General features: G+C 46.5%; 1 protein-coding gene, 1 non-coding gene and 1 pseudogene across 2 annotated transcripts in view; 2 read left to right on the top strand and 1 right to left on the bottom strand.

The window, feature by feature from the left end:
- Nucleotides 1–14,462, top strand: part of GALNT8 (polypeptide N-acetylgalactosaminyltransferase 8) — a 53,068-nt gene extending 38,606 nt beyond the window's left edge. Inside the window, exons 8-11 of the mRNA XM_075553383.1 lie at nt 1,091–1,228; nt 1,967–2,062; nt 2,718–2,885; nt 14,325–14,462. Coding sequence (XP_075409498.1) covers nt 1,091–1,228; nt 1,967–2,062; nt 2,718–2,885; nt 14,325–14,462 — 540 coding nt within the window. The remainder of the gene's footprint in view (nt 1–1,090; nt 1,229–1,966; nt 2,063–2,717; nt 2,886–14,324) is intronic.
- Nucleotides 5,491–5,625, bottom strand: LOC142452210 (small nucleolar RNA SNORA9). The gene has a single exon (XR_012785239.1). It is a non-coding gene; the product is annotated as a small nucleolar RNA SNORA9 (small nucleolar RNA).
- Nucleotides 9,395–9,738, top strand: LOC142450577 (ragulator complex protein LAMTOR3 pseudogene; annotated as a pseudogene).
- Nucleotides 14,463–16,925: the final 2,463 nt, after the last annotated feature.

The following is a 16,925-nucleotide window of genomic DNA, read 5'->3' as shown; positions in this document are numbered from 1 at the left end:
CAAAAGCGAAATGAAGTGGTAAGAATAGAACCACAGTAATATAAAGCTAAAAGTACAGACAAGGAGTAAGAGAAAACGGTAACGTCCTAGGGGAGTGGAAAGCCCAGTCTTCCTCCTGAGGAGCTGCTGGTGGTTTCCAACTGCTGACCATGCAGACTGCGGCCCAGCGTGCAACCACGACTCCAGCAGGGATCAGTGTAGAGTGGCACTAGAAGGGAGCGCCCAGAAGAGTGATGAGGCCTAAGAACCAGGGTAAGCAGTTTATAACACTGTGTCTGAAGGATAGAATAATGGACAGAAGTGTTTGGTGCTTCCTCCTTAAGCTATCAGAACCCTTTCCCTAGTATCCCAAAGTGCCGTTAATCCCCTACACCTGGCTCCTTGTGGAAAGAGATTTATAAAAATTCATTCTGGTGTTCCAGGATGCCAAGGGATGATAGAAAAACTAGTATCCTTCTCAGAAATCAGTACGGTCTTTGTTATTGTTGTTGCTGTTGTTTTCAACTTCTACAGAGTTGTATTTGTGAATATCCCCAGGTGTTAAGAGAATCGATCCTAAATAAAAAACCTACACACCTACAAGAGAAAACGAGACAGGAAGACAATTCTAGGAGGAAGACAGGTGCACAAATGGGTCCTGAATTTCCTATGCAATTTTGCCTCATTAATCATTTTTTCACTCAGATCCCCTCCAAATATCACTCTTAGAAAACAAACCCCCTCCTCTTGTGTCTACATCTTGCAGCTAGGATATTCCTTAGGAGATTTTTCCCCAGTCTCAGGAGGACTATCTTGTGCTTTATTGGTATAAACATTGTCCCAAACAGGATCAGTCTGAGCCAGCTTGCTACTGATGGGGAAGAAATGGAGTGACCATACTGCACAGGCCTTATAAAATCCACTTGGAAGCCAGCAGCGGTCCCTTGGACTTAAGCTTTCCCCACTTTCCCTGGAAAACTGTAACATATCCAGGTTACCTTGCAGACCACCAGGGGAACTTCCTCCTCCCCCTTGAGTGCTCCCAACCTGTCAGTGGAGTTAGGGCAGTCACATGGACACAAGACTGAAATGCGTGGTGTTTTACTTACAGAACTCTGGGATTGATTATGGAGACATTTCTTCCAGGAAGGCACTCCGAGAGAAACTGAAATGTAAAACTTTTGACTGGTACCTGAAAAATGTTTATCCCACCCTGAAGCCAATGCATAACATTGTGGGCTACGGCAGAGTACGTATGATGAAATGGTGCTTATATGTGAAATGTTTGCTTGTGAAAGACAGTGGGCCCGGAATCCTATAACGCGGTGGTTTCTAGAACCCGTGCAGCTCCAGCTTCCCTTCCTACCTTTGGTTCCTTCCTTGGCTCTTTGTCTTGGGACCCTCTACGTTTCCTTTCTCCACTGGCTCACCATCTCTTTTTCTTCTCTCTGCCTTTATACCTCTTCCTTTCAAAGGGCAGCGCTCTCACTGTCTCAGCCAACCAGAGTGTTTCCTTGGCTCACCTGAACTCTACTGTGGATGCCCTTCCTGAAGGGGCTATTTTGGCGTGTGGGGTCGGGGGTGTTCCCAGGAAGTAGGTACCATTCTAGTTCTTCACTTCGGTTTCCTCATTCAACATACTGCCACCAAGTTAGCTTTGGCTCCCAGCGCCTGTATGGGACCGAATAGAACTGTTCCTTTCGCATCCCAATGCTGTCAATCTGCACACGAGCGGAAAGCCTCGCTTTTCTCCCTTGGCAGATTTGAACTGCCAACCTTGCATTTAGCAGCCCAACTGTGTAACCCACTAAGCCACCAGGGCTTCCTGTTTTCTAGTACTTCAAAAAAGGCACTGGGATCCCAGCCTTCTACTCTGCTAGTTTCTGGCTGACTGGGGTGCCCTTGGGAGACGGCAGGGCCGGGGAAGGTGAGGCCCCACCTTCTCTGCCTCTTTGCAACCCTATCGTGGTGTGTTTTGCCCCTTCAGATGAAGAACACATTGGATGAAAGTATCTGCCTTGACCAGGGACCCATTCCAGGCAACACCCCCATCATGCATGCCTGCCACGCCTTCAACCCACAGGTATTTCCCACAGCCTGCCCTTCCCCAACAGGTAGTAGAGAGAAGTCTGGGGGAGATGAGTCCCTGGAAACCTCAGCCAGATTCAGAGTTGGCCTTCAATGATGGTGAGGCGGGGCCTCACTCTTCCTCAGTGGCTCAAGAGGCCGGGTGCAGCCCAAGGTGCCCTGGTAACAAAGCACTCCCTGGTGCATCCCCCAAGTCATGGTGAGACAATTCTATGTAAGTTGCAAGGAGCCTTCTAAGGTATTCACGGTAGGAATTATTTTCACTTGACGGAGGAAACGCTGAGACATAAAAGAAAGCTACTCATGCAAGCTCCCTGAGCATAGGGACATCCGACTCAGAAACCCGCGACATACTCACTGCTGGCTTTGCCTTCAACGATTCCCTCCCTGCCTTGCCACGAAAGCCCTGGTCCTGGGGGAGCCCTTGTAGGGAAGGAAGCAGGCTGGGGCCCCTTCCCAAGCCTGGTCTTCTCTCTGGAATAATCGGGGGGCTGGGGAAAGGAAGCAGAGGAGACTGCCTGTTCCCCAGGGAAAGATAGAGCTCCCCGTGATGTGTGATGGTCTTGTGGGCTCCTGAGCAGCCTTCATGCTTCCCGTAAGGCCAAGGGGACCCCATGCCTATGTCCACGGCAGGCTTTGCTCTCTTTCAGAATGTCTACTACCACCTAACGGGGGAATTCTACGTGGGCCCACTGATTGCAGAGTCAAGAACCGAGGATCGCTGCCTGACCGACCCTGGAAAAGGGGAGAAGCCCACTTTAGAGCCATGCACCAGGGCAGCCCAACATGGACTGCATATATATTGGGATTTTCACATGGTGAGTTGTGGGTTTCTGCCCAAAGACAGACACAGTCACATATGCTGTTGATTAGCTAGTGTTTTAGAGAGATTCGGTTTTGTGGCAGACTGGAAGCTGGGAAGTTAGTGTGGCCGGTAACTGGGTCTCTGGTCTAAACAGAGACTGCTTGTGCAGCAGATCTCCTGGAGCTTCCTAGGAAGTTTACGAATGTAGAGTTTGGGTTTCAGTCCTGAGCTCGGTCATAAAGAGCAAGTGTCTTCAGTTCTCTGAGGCTCAATGTCCTCACCTGTAAAATGGAGCTAATAATACAATACCTCCTGGGGAGGACTCGATGAGATAATGACCGTGAAAGGGTTAGCAGCCTGCCTGGAACAGAGAGTGCTCGTTAACTGTCTGCTGTTGTCCCGTGTTTTATTATGGATAATGATCGGAGAGGCTGGAGCGCTGGGCTGAGAGCAAGAGGAGGAAATATGACAAAGGCTAATGTGAAAATCAAGGACCCTGATGGTGCTATACTTAAGCTCTCAGTTGCTCATCGAAGATTGGTGGTTCGAAGCCAGCAGCCACATCCATCTTCGTGTCCTACAAGTGAATTCTCTAGAGAATTTAGGGACGCTGACCACCAGATTAAATGACAAGCACACTTCTGAGTCAACCCATCTTGGGCCTATATAGGATTTCGGAGGTTGTACCTGCAGATAGTTTTGGTGGGGAAGTAGGATTGCTTCAAGTCAGAATTGACCCCCAGGCAACTGTTTGTTTGTACTTATTTTTGAATTCTCTAGAGAATTCACTTGTAAGACACGAAGATGGATGTCAGGAATGTGAAGAGATGAATTTTTTTTGTGTTCCACTTTATTGAACAAGAATAAGCCTAAGCTTGAAATCTTTATGGGGACAGGGCTAGTACCTACTGCATAGGATTTCATGAAGATTAAATGAAAAGTGCTTAGATTAGTCCTAACTCAACCTCACTGCCATCGAGCGTCGATTCTGCCACACAGTGACCCTGTTGGACAGGGTAGAACTGCCCCTGTGAGTTTCTGAGACTATAGTTCTGAACAGGATTAGACAGCCCTGTCTTTCTTCTTGGCGCACCTGGTTTTGAACTGCTGACCTTTCAGATCACAGGCCAACGAGTAACCGCTGGGCCACCAGGGCTCCCAGAATAGTGCAAGGGGACAACAGCAGAAACAAACCAGAAAGTGCTAACACTTTTGCTAGCGGCTATCAATCTTTATGGGAGCAGACTACCCCATCTCCCCCCAGCAGAGCAGTTGGTAGGTTTGAACCCCTGACTTGTGGTTTGCGGTCTAGCCCTTCTCCGGCAGAACCACTCTGAACTAGACAGTAACAACTAGAAGGAGGAAGGTAAAGTCTTCCCGGTCCGCATCTTCCTGCTCTGAATGTAACACGAGTCTACGAAAATCCATGTTTCCTCTTACCTTCCAGCTTTTAGCACATGCTGTTCCCTCTTCCCTCAGCTCTTTCCCTGGGAAGCTGCAGCGTCTTCTTCTGGCCTTCAGCTTTGCTTCCTGCAGGTAACCTTCCAGGATCCTGCAGGATGACTGCAGTGGGTGGTTCTTAGGTGCTCGCAGGGGCCTGCTTGTAAGGCTCATCTCCTGATCACCTGCTCTTTCCAGCCCGAGGTCAAGGATCCCAGGGACACCGTCTAGATTTTGTTCACTGTTTTCTCTCTCACAATTAGCCACCGTGCCTGGACCACATAGGCATTCAATACATGGTTATGAAGCGACTCTATTCCTGGAGGCCCTGCAGCTGTTAGCTTGGAGAATAGACTGCAGGAAAAGATGACACCTTCTTCGTGAGGAAGAGGGGACCAGGCGGGTTCATTGTGCACAGAAGGGCCAAATCGAGACCCAAACACAAAGCCAAATCAGGTGGCACGGAGCTAATTGTGAGTCATGGCGGCCCACGTGCATCAGGGTCAAACTGGGCTCTGCAGGGTTGGCCACGGTGGACTTCTCAGAAGTGGATTGCCAGGACTTTTTCTAAGGCACCTCTGGGTAGACTTGACTTTCCTATGTTTTGCTTAGCCACCCAATGCATTAACTGCCGGCACCAGCCAGGGATAATTAGTGCATTTGTCTTTTGAAAAATAAGGTGCAGTCTTTTGACTTAACATAAGGAGGGGCTTTTTCACAGCTTCGCAGCCGCCCGAAAGGGTTCAGTAAGGCGGGGAGCTCACTGTCTGGGTTAGGCACTGCGGAGGACATGCTGAGCAGCTGGAGTTAAATGTGAACTCTCGATTAAAGGTGTCTTTTGTGTACAGAAAATACTATGAAAGGGGTGTTTGCTTTTAAAAATTAATACTCAATTTCTCAACATTATACACTAAGTTGAGTTAACAGATCTCACTATTTTATCTATACATCTGGAAAAGAGTAGCAGTCACTTCAAAAGCAGAACTTACAATTCCACCAGTTAAAATTCCTTCAATATTGCAAGTTCTGTTTAGAAATTTAATACATTAAATTTCTCTTTTCACGAATTTTGTTTCTCTAACTATCAGATATGATGGCTCTCTGAAGTCTTTCAGAAGTGTTCACAAAGTTAGTAAAATCTCCACATAAAATTACACCTTTCTTTCTTTTATTTTTTTATTTGTCTGAAATGTCTATAACCTTGCCCCGGAGAGGGTGCAGAGCGAGGCCTCAAACCATTTCACAACTGTTCTTGCAAGGCCTGGAGGAATGCACAGGGTCACTCCAGACCCAGGCATGCTGGAGGCTTGTGGGAAATTACACCTTTCAATGGCTTATTCAGTTACATATTTTAAATTGGAAATATAAAGTTATCCAATAAGACACGCCTATTCTTAAGCACTGCAGGTAAAACAGTAGGACAAATCCTCTGTTTAATTTATTGAACTTGTATACAAAGTAAAAGCTCAGTGCCATCGAGTCAATTCAGACTCATGGCAACCCAAAGGACAGCGTAAAACTGCTCTCTAGGGTCCCTAGGCTGTAAATCGTCATGGAGACAGAAAGCCTCATCTTTCTTCTGCAGAGCAGCGGGTGGGTCCACACTGCTGGTTAGCAGCCTACTGTGTAGGCCGTGTAGACTGAATCCTCAATCTACTGAGAATTAGATGTTACCACTGCTGCTCCCAAAGAAACAATGATGGCATCCCAAATAACTGGAAGGCTGCTTTCCTCACAGTAATTTGGAGAGTCACCATGTTAGCCACCTGAGGTTGCTTTTAGCCTAGAGATTTGGGCTGGGTTTGGGTTCTGGAATCCCAGGACATCCAGGGAAGTTCTCCCTGTTATCCTGATGCTCAGGCTGGGTTCCCTTTTAGAGTCACTATATCCAGAATGCCAAGAACTAAAGAGAGATGTGATCATGACGTTCATGGTAGATCATTTGCTAGTAAGTCAGTTTTAAATCAACTTACTCCGTCGAATTCTTTTATATTCATCTTATCTCTAGAATCACCATTCTTCCAGATAGTAGCGGGATATACGATTGAACTTTGGATCCCTCCTGGACTCTATGTACTCTGTAGACACCGCTTATACACTAATGAATTCTCCTAAAAGGTTACCAAAGATTTTTCCCTGAATTTTCCCCTGAATTGAGAAGGAGGTGAGACTAGATAATTTTTTTGTTTTCTTCCACTTCATGACTTTGTGGGTCTTTTCAACAGTCTTATTGGTGTATAATTCACATATCATACAATGCAATAAGAGAAGAATTGTACAATCAGTTTTAGAACATTTTCTTCATTCTTGTCCTCCTTGTTCTTAGCTCCCCATTTCCCCCTAACCTCCCCTTCCATACCCCCAAGGAATCATTCATGCAGTTACTGTCTCCATAGATTTCCCTGTCAACCAGAGGAGGTTCTGGTTTCCTGGGACTGCAGGAGAGAGAATGTTAGCAATGGAGACAGACATGGGTTTGAAGAAATGGGGCTTGATGAGGCATCTGGACTGGGATATGAGGAGCAGAGTTGAGTGTGCAGATGCTGCTGAAATCGGGGAGGATTTGGGCAGAGGTGATCACCTGGGAGCCTTCTCAGTAGAGTGACAGTTCATGACACACCAAGGACCTTTGGAAGAGGTGGTGAGAAGGGACACCACCCTCACACAGGGTTGGGGCAGTAAGAAGGAGAGACTTGGGCGGAGAGTGCTCTCACATACTGCAAGGGTGGGGTGTGGAGGCACTGTTCTAGAAAGCAATTTGGCTAGATTTAGGGAAAAGCTGACATTAATGATTCCCCCACCCCCCCCACACACACACCTTAACTAATGATCTCTCCCCCTTTGAGGCAGGAATTCCACTTTTGAAAGAAACCCCGGCAACATTTAAGCTCTTGGCTGCTAAGCGAAAGGTGGGCAGCTCAGACTCCCCAGCCGCTCCGCAGGAGGAAGACGTGGCGGTCTGTTTCTGTAATGGCCATGGGCTCGGAAACCCACGGGCAATTCTGCTCTGCCCAAGAGGGTTGCCGTGATTCAACCGCAACCGGTTTTATTTTTGTTTTCATACTAGCCTGGTTGCTAACCACACGGTTGGCAGTTCCACCCCACCAGTTATTCTGTGGGAGATAGATGAGGTTTTCTGCTTCCATCAAGATTTACCGTCTCAGAAACCCTATAAGGGGGTACTCTGAATAAGAATCGATTCAGTGGAAGTGGGTTTGGATTTGTTTAGGAGAATATAATCAAAATCTAAGCCGTGACTGTTGGAGAAAACATATTATTATTCTGATAGCAACCATTAGGAAAAATTCAGTTTCTTTGGACTAAAAAGTAAAGTCCCCTGAATTGAATGTTGTACCATAAAGCCTACAAACACTGGAAGCTGAACAGCAGAGAAGCAAAATGAAAATATTTTCCATTAAAGATGAATGATAAGAAAGGGGCGGGTGGGGGAAGGGAGAAAGTGAGCTGATGCCAAGGGTTCACCTCAAGTTGAAAGAAAATGTTTTGAAAATGATGATGGTAACGTATCTATAAATGGGCTTGACGCAATGGATGGATGGATGGATTGTGATAAGAGCTCTAAGAGCCCCAAATAAAATGATTAAAACAAGAAAAGAGAAGAAAGAAAGTGGTAAGACGGAATCCTGTCAAAGGTGGGGAATTTGCCAAACTGAGAAAAACAATGCAGTCCTGTCAGGTTCTAGCTTGTGTAGGTTTCACCATTCAACCATTATATAGAGAGCCCATTCTTATAGAGCACATGACCGAAAACATGGCATTTCAATGGCCTCATCTGCCATGGGCAAATTGGACACGGAATAAGGAAGAAGATGAAACACGCCATGGGCTTCCAGAAGAACAAACACATCTATCTTGGAAGAAGTACATTTGGATGACCTTAGAAATAAAGACGCATTGTCAGTCGAAACCAGTCCCTGGAATAGGATATCGTGCTTGGTGAAGTCGTTAAAAAGGAGGAAGATGCACACGGTGGATTGGCACAATGACTGGAACAATCGGCTCCAACATAGCAGTGATGGTAAGGACGGCGCACGACTAGGCAGTGCTTCTTTGTGTTGCACATCGGGTCCCTGGGATTTGGAACCAACTGAATGGCGCCTAACAACAACGACATGTACATATATATTAGTGTAATGGTAATCATTAAACCATGACCCAACGGAATGCTCAAACTATAGAATGACATCATTGATATTGCACATGAGTAAATCTTTGCTTAACACCACCTGACCACATTTGCAGCCGTGCATTGACACGGAGCTGCCAGAAGTTCAGGATGGATTCAGAAGAGGACATGGAACAAGGGGATATCATTGCTGCTGTCGGATGGATCATGGCTCAAAGCAGAGAATGTCAAAAGGGTATTTACGTGTGTTTCCTTGACTATGCGAAGGTGTTTGACTGTGTGGACCATAAGAAACTGTGGATGACCTTGAGAAGACTGGAAATTCAGGAAAGCTTCATTGTGCTCCTGAGGAACTTGTACATGGATCAAGAGGCAGTTGGGAGAACAGAACAAGGGAATACCACATGGCTTAAAATCAGGAAAGGTGTGCGTCAGGGTTGTATCCTCTCACCATACTTATTCCATCTCTGTGCTGAGAAAACCGTCGGAGAAGCTGAACTGTATGAAGAAGAATGTGACATCGGGATTGCAGGCAGGCTTATTAACAACCTGACGAATGAAGATGGCTCAACCTTGCTTGCTGAAAGTGAGGAGGACTTGAAGCACTGGCTGATGAAGATCAAGGATCTCAACCCTCAGTATGGATTACAACCCAATGTAAAGACAGCCAAAATCTTCATACCTGGACCAACAGGTAACATCATGATAAATGAAGAAAAGGCTGAAGTTGTCAAGGATTTTATTTCACTTGGATCCACAATCAATGCTCATGGAAGCAGCAGTCAAGAGATCAAAAGACGAGCTGATAAGTCATGTGATGGCTGCTTGCAGAGCAATCTGTGTCCAAGGCTGCCCCTGAAGAGACAGCAGAGTGAACCTGGGTATCCCCAGGAGTGAACGATGGATCTGCATTAGAAGGGGATTCATCATGGCGGATGGCCCAGAGATGCCCATGTAAAAAATTATCAAGTCTTCAAGGACTCCATGCCATTGTGTCTGATCGAGATGGGGTGCCTGCAATGAACATGGCCACTGACAATGTTCCAGAGCGGGCTTTGAGACCCGGCTTCTTTCTACTTTTGTTCTCTCGCAACAGACTAAGGTAGCAAACTTGGGCTTTCAAAAACCGAAAGGATTGTGTACTATAACCCCTACCAGGAGGCTCAATTTAATTGTTTGCTTGTGGTGGTGCAGCACCAACACAGGGCTAATTGTCAGCCTAGAAAAAGAACTTCTTCCTAGATTTGAAGAATTGAGACAAGTTGCGGAAGTTTCTTAAGCAGACAGCGGTCTCGACGTGTACCTTGTCCTCGTGATACAGGCACGATATCAACGCAGCAATCTCTAGACCACAAGATCACTTACATCTGTAGCCAAAAAGGGCCACCTGTCCTAGCTGAGACTAAATGAAAGAGCCTCCAGATGCAATTTCTGACCAAATTGATTGTTCAATATATTTCCTTGTGCAGGTATTGTCTTATTTTTTGAGATCTGGGAATACCACAAGAATGGCTCAGTGGGTCCCAGCTCCCCTGGAGCTAAGTCCTGTCACCAAATGTCAAGGAGATTCTCTTCAGTGGATCAGAATCAAAACGACACAACGATCCATGTGAACCATCATGTGTTCCCTGTTGTAAAATATGTCCAGGCCAGCAGCAGGATGCAGACTCTTTTTACTGTAAATCGTGAGAAGAACCTATTTTTCTTCCTATTATGTTTTATTTCTTTGCATTGAATGTGAGGAAAATAAAATGGCTTAGCGAAAGTAATAGAGTCAGTACAATCATGAACTTCTCCTGCATCCATATTGCCATATTTCCAATAGCTGTATAGATGGCTATTGCTCATGGATGTGGTTCCTCTCAGAGGGTGCTGCTCCATCCCTAAAAGTCAAATGATAGCAACTGATCCACCCCAACCTCCCCCACACACTCTGCTATCAATGTATAACCAGTGTTATAGTGTTTGCGTGTTCTTTATAAAATTTAGATGTGATTTGTTATCAAATGGTTTCATATATTGGCATGTATGTAAGCATGATAATACAGCCCTTTTTATGCATGAGTATAAATACAATAGTATTTTTCAAAGTAAAAAAAAAGGGTGTGTATGTCAAAAGACACATTGTTTTAGGTAAATCTGCTGCACAAGACCTCTTCAGAGTACTAAAGAGCAAGGATGTTACTCTGAGGACTAAGGTGCGCCTCTCCCGAGCCAGGGTCTTCTCCATGGCCTCCTATGCATGTGAATGTTGGGCATTGAATAAGGAAGACCAAAGAAGAATCCGTGCATTTGGCTCTTGGTGCTGGAGAAGAATATTGAAGGGACAGTGGACCGCTAAAAGGACAAGCCTGTCTGTATCGGAAGAGGTGTGGCCAGAGTGCTTTTTGAGACACGGATGGCAAGGCTCCGTCTTACTTACTTTGGACATGTTGTCAGGAGAGACCAGTCCCTAGAGAAGGACATTGTGCTTGGTAGAGTGGAGCGACAGCAAAAAAGAGGAAGGCCCTTGATGAGCTAGATTGACACAGTGGCTGCGTCAACGGGCTCAAGCGGGGGAACACTAGTGGAGATGGCGCAGGACCGTGCAGTGTTTTGTTCTGTTCTGCATAGGGTCAATATGGGTTGGAGCCAACTCAATGGTGCCTACAACAGAAACAACATATATAATGGTTTAATGTGTATACATATGCACACATATATGTGTGCGTGTGTGTGTATACAGCAACATGGGAAATGGGAAAATACACACAATATAATTCTGAATTTTACAAGAAGGCTATAAAAAGTACATACATAATATTATCCTATCATATTGTTGTTAGGTGCTGTACATATCCAATAACAATGTATATATATCATGTTTCAACCATTAAATCAATATAGATACAAATCATTATATATAATGGTTTAATGCATTCACACACATTTATCGATATGTACTTTAAAACACTGACATGGGAAAATGCACATGATATAATTTTGAACTTAGCAAACAGGCTACAAATACCATATGTCCCACAGCATCCCGTAATATTGTGCCTGTTTTCAGGTGCCACCGAGCTGGCTCCAAATCACAGAGGCTCTGTGTGCCTCAGAATGAAGCCTGCCTGGTCGGGCGCCATCCTCTCAACTAGTGTTGTGTTACAGCCCGTGTTTCAGCCAGTGTGCCAATCCACCCTGGGGGCTTCCTCTTTCTCCAATGACCTTCGACTTCACCAAGTGCGACGTCTTTTTCCAGGGACGGGTTTCTACTGATTATACGCCCATGTTATGTAAGGGGAAAAAATCTCACTCTTCACGTCTCAGGTCAACCCAATGTACTTCTGCCCAGACAGCTTTGCTCTTGTGGTGGCCCACGGCACTCTTACTAGTCTTCTTTATTCAGCGTCCACCTTTCACATGCACATGAGGCCACTGGAATGTGCACGGCTTGCGCCAGGGGCATCTTAGTGCTCAGATGCACATTCTTGCCTCATTGCCTGGGAAGTTGGATTCTGAAACGGGGGGTGGGGGTGGGGGGCGGGGGGATCAGGTGTTGGTTCAAACAGATGGGAGAGTTAAGGTTTTTCTGTTTCCTCTCTTTAATATTGTGATATGTAGAAATCCTTAAAGGTAGTCTCTTTAAAGGAATCTGCAAAAGAGGGAGGCATAACCGATGTCGGGATGAGTGTTTTCGCTGGCATCAACAACAGCTGGGGCTAAGCCAACAGAGGGAGCTGCAGGCAGCTAGGTGGGAAGAAGACAGCTACTTTGAGATGGCCCACAAGGCACCGTTCCACAGTCACTTAGCATGTTCCGGTGAGAGGGTAGAATGACTGGAAGTACAGTCTTTTAAAAAAATCATTTTATTGGGGGCTCGTACTACTCTTATCAAAATCTTTACATCCATCTATTGTGTCAAGCAGGTTTTACATTTGTTGTAGGTTTGTACATTTGTGGCCATCATCATTTTCGAAACATTTTCTTTCTACTTGAACCCTTGGTATCAGCTTCTCATTTTCCCCCCTCCTTCCCCTTCTCTCCTTCCCTCATGAACCCTTGATCATTTATAAATTATTATTATTTTTTCATGTCTTACACTGACTGATGTCTCCCTTCACCCACTTTTCTGTTGTCAGCCCCCTGGGAGGGTGTTATATGTAGATCATTGTGATAGGTTCCCCCTTTCTCCCCCCCCACCCCCCACATTCCCCTTACCCTCCTGGTATCACTACTCTCAATATTGGTCCTGAGGGGTTTATCTGTCCTGGATTCCTCGTGTTCCCAGTTCTTATCTGTACCTGTGTACATGCTCTGGCCTACTCAGATTTGTGAGGTAGAATTCAGTTCATGATGGGGTGGGGGGAGGAAGCGTTAAAGAACTAGAGGAAAGTTATATGATTCATCAGTGCTATACTGCACCCTGTCTGGCTCGTCAACTGCACGTGACCCTTCTGTAAGAGGAGGTCCAGTTGTCTACAGAAGGGCTCTGGGTCTCCACTCCGCACTCCCCCCTCCCTCCATTCACAATGCAGAAGTGCAGTTTCATTGGCATAGTGAGCAGTGGAGAAATGTAGCTCACGGGTGTGTTTAGTGGGTGGGATGGAGGGATTCCATCTTGGTGAGGCGGACTAGAGCAAGGCTGAGGAGTAAGCCAGGCCCGGAGGCCAGACTGCTGTTGGCACATGTGTGGCCAGGCCTGCTCAGCTCACGGAGCTTCTCCAGGAGCTTTGGGTTCTAAAAGCAAAGGTCAGAGGACAGGATGGTGGGATTGACCGGGAGAAGCTCTAGAGTCTGGAGAGCCCTCCTGGATGCTGGGGTGGGGGCAGAGGGAGCTCAGACGGACCTAGAGTCAGGCAAACTTGAGAGGGCAGGAGTTGTTAGGATTGAAGACTTGAGAGGCAGGGAGGTGATGGCAGGGGAGGGAGCAGAGGGTTGGAGGTCTCAGAGCCACAGCTCTGCTTGGATGCCGTTCGCTTTCACGATGAAAGCACACAGCTGGTTGTACAAAAGGAAGAGCTTGTGTGAGTGCCCGCAAAGAGATGCCATGACGGCAGGGGGGTGGGGTGGGGGTGGGGGAGAAGACCAGGACAGATGGTGGTTCGCTCAGATGCCGAGACAGGGAGGAAAGGGCTCGGGGACCGGGAGATCGCACACGGGAACAAGGGGAAGGAGGCCTTCCCCCCTCCAATCGATTGAGTGGAGGCATAGGTGAAGCGACCATCATTGCACATCTAAATGGGTCGGGTGCAAAATGCTCAATAACTATTCACCCTAACCGCACTTTATCGACGGGGAAACCGAGGTGTGGAGAGGTGAAGTAATTTTCCCAAGGCTGTATAGTTTGTGTGGTGCAGCAGAGATTCAAACCCAGACTCCTTAGCTCTGTAGCCCATCGTGTTCCCCCAGTAAAAAAGGTTGAAACCCCACCACCCAGAGAGGCAGGGAAGTGCCCCCAGAGCGGTATACAACCTGGATTGAGGTGCCTAAAGCACTGTCCCAGTACTAGAACAGGGCCTCACCGAGGGGAGGGAGCCCAGTGAGAGAAGCCAGTGAGGTTTCACGGGTGAAGAAGTGGGAGGGAAGGCCAAGTAGATGACCTGTCCTTGGCTCATGAGAGCACGCCAGTCTTAGGAGAGGCTGATGATACCATGGGAAACAGCACTTTCCAATTCTCCCAGGATGCCCAGATTCGGGGTTAATTTATCAGGGCTGATAGAGAAGGCCTGGGTGATTTCGTTTTAGGCTTTGCTTCTTTTTCTCATTTGGGGGACTTGCGAAGGACGAGAGGGTTCCAGAAGCTTGTCTCTGATCGCAGCAGGGACATGAGGATGGAGAAAAAGGTACATTTGGTTTACTGACTACGTCTCTCCTTCCGTTCAGGGAAAGGCTGTCATAAACAGGGCCACCAAACGGTGCCTGGAGATCAAGAGGAACCCTTCAGGTACCTATGAGCCCGTACTCCAGACCTGCACCACGCAAGTGTGGAAAATTCAGCACACCGTTAGGAACTGGGGGTAAAACCAATGTCCAGGCTAACGATGAAGCCATCCGAAGGGATCTTCGATTGGGGACAATGCGGTGGCAACTTGAAAGTTTTCTACTCCCAACACTGCTCAAAGTGGGTGAAGGGAAGACAAAGTGTGTGTGTGTGTGTGTGTGTGTGTGTGTGTGTGTGTGTGTGCGCGCGCGTGCGTGTGTGTGCGCACGCCAGGGCTTCAGCGTGGAATTCACAGGATGTGGGGAAAGGAAGTCTGTCGGCGCATGTGCACTGCTGCTCAGCGGGGGATGGGGTGGAAACAATGACCTGTGCTCCAGTTTCCCTGAAGAGCTCATGATGTAGATCCAGTGTCGTTCTTGGAAAATCCTTGGAATAGTCAGCATCCTCTGGCTGCATGTGGGGAGAAAAACAGGAGGGTGGAAGTTTTCCTTTGGCTTCTGCCAAGAGTTTCTGAGGACGAGTATCACCGTCTGTTTCACACCTCCTCCCGCCGCTCGTCTGCTATGAGAAATCTCCATCATCCTTGGAGGCCTGTCATGGGAAGGGGTGGGTCATCATCGGATTGGCAGCTCGACACCTGCTCTGACGGCACCAAATCAACCGGAGACCTCACTGGACCGTCTCCGAAGGTGTAGAGTCATTTCCATTCCCTCCTTTCTCGACTGTCCCAAAAGATGCAGTCAACACCAATTCTGTGTTAGACTCCTTTCATGTTTCTCCCATTCATGCACCACACCAGTTTTAGTTGGGCTACCCCCTGTTGCCCATGCCTCAAGGAGTCCAGAGGCTAAGGAGTTTAGAGGAGGCATCTCAACTAATCCCAGCTCTCCAAGAAGGAGTGCACAGAGACTGATAGAAGGATCCAGGTCTGCTCGATTTTTTTCCTTAAGTAGATCATAACATTGAGTAGGCTTGATGGATTACCTGATTCCTCTTCCTACCACCATGAAGGTAGAAGGAAATAAAGCTAAAAATAGAGTTGACATCATTACACTGGACCCAGAAAAGGCTAGTAAATAAAAATGTAAACTACTGGCCCGTGGGCAAATCCTTTCCCTTAGTTGGTGAGTGGAAAGATGGGCATTGGACTGCCCGTTTTTGACAAGGTCTTAGAGGTAGGTGACAATGGGCAGTGTGATGGGAGAAGGGTGGACTGACCTATGTGTGATGTTGTGGGCTCAATTTCCAAATGTGCCCCTGAGGGCCCATATCACAGAGGAGTATTTTCCTCCATGCCAGAGCCAGCTGTGTATCATTCTGATTCTGGAGATCACCTGGCTTGCTATGGAGTAGGCAGGTAAGACACTGATGAATTAACGAAGAATGAAAATAGTTCGTATTTGGAAGATAAGCTTTTTAAAAACAGCGTAAAACTTAAGTGATAGCTTGATTAAAATGCCACAAAGTGAACACATTCACATCAAGCACTAAAACATTACCATAGATAAGATGTTAATTATGAAAAAATAAGGAAGTGTAAATGTTAAGCAAATGTGTGACTTTCGGCTTCTGCTTAGAAAACTGAAAGAAGGAGATCGTTCACAGAAGAAGGAAAATTAGCACAGGTGTGTAAGAGGAGCAGTAACAACCACAAGGGTGGCATGCACTGCTCAGAATAATCACCCACTGAGATCAAAAGAGTAGCATTTGCCCAAGGACAAATTCAGATGTGTTGGGAAAGGAGGCATGGCCTCAGGGAACACACGGAGAAAGTGAGATCGATGATGTTTCATGGAGGGATGGCAGTGACTGATGACACAAAATGTGCGTAGCATTGTTGAATGTGAAATGAGCCATCTGCTTTGCGCACCTCTACAGAGCTCGCAATAAAAAACACGGCTTGTTTTCTAAACTTTTATTTAGAGCGCACAGCCAATAGCAGGTGGCACACATGTATGCACGTGCCTGTGAGTGCCCGTGAGTGTGTGCGTGTGCTTACACACATGTGCGTGCACACACACACATACACACAAACAGGAGAGCTTCAAAAATTTTATGGTTAAAAAAATCCATGATCTTTTTTGTCTTACAACTATGTGCCTTCATTTAAAAAATACAAACTGTTCTATTGACATATAATCCACACCCCATACAATTCAATAGTTTACAGATATTGAAGAGAGTTGTACAACCATTATCACAATCAATTTCAGAACATTTTCTTCATCCTTGAACCCATAATCCTAAGGAGCTATTAGTCTAGTTACTGTCTCTATAGACTTACCTATAAGGGATGTCCTATCAAGAAAATCACACCCCAAACGCCAACATATAACACAGAAAACCTCAACCGAAGAGAAAGCAAAAACTCATAAAACTACAACAAATAAAAAATGGGACCAAAGAGAAAAAAGAGAAGATGTTAAATTTTAACCTAATTATAGATGCAGCAATCCGCTCTCCAATGCCCTCTCTCTGATAGTAAGGCCAACTCACCTCCAAGTTCAATGGTCTGAAAGACTTCAATGGAGGCGCAATCCATG

The sequence above is a fragment of the Tenrec ecaudatus genome, chromosome 6 (assembly GCF_050624435.1).
Source record: "Tenrec ecaudatus isolate mTenEca1 chromosome 6, mTenEca1.hap1, whole genome shotgun sequence".
Lineage (NCBI taxonomy): Eukaryota > Metazoa > Chordata > Mammalia > Afrosoricida > Tenrecidae > Tenrec > Tenrec ecaudatus.
The sequence above is the reverse complement of the archived record's forward strand: the minus strand, read 5'-3'. Positions and strand labels throughout refer to the sequence as shown.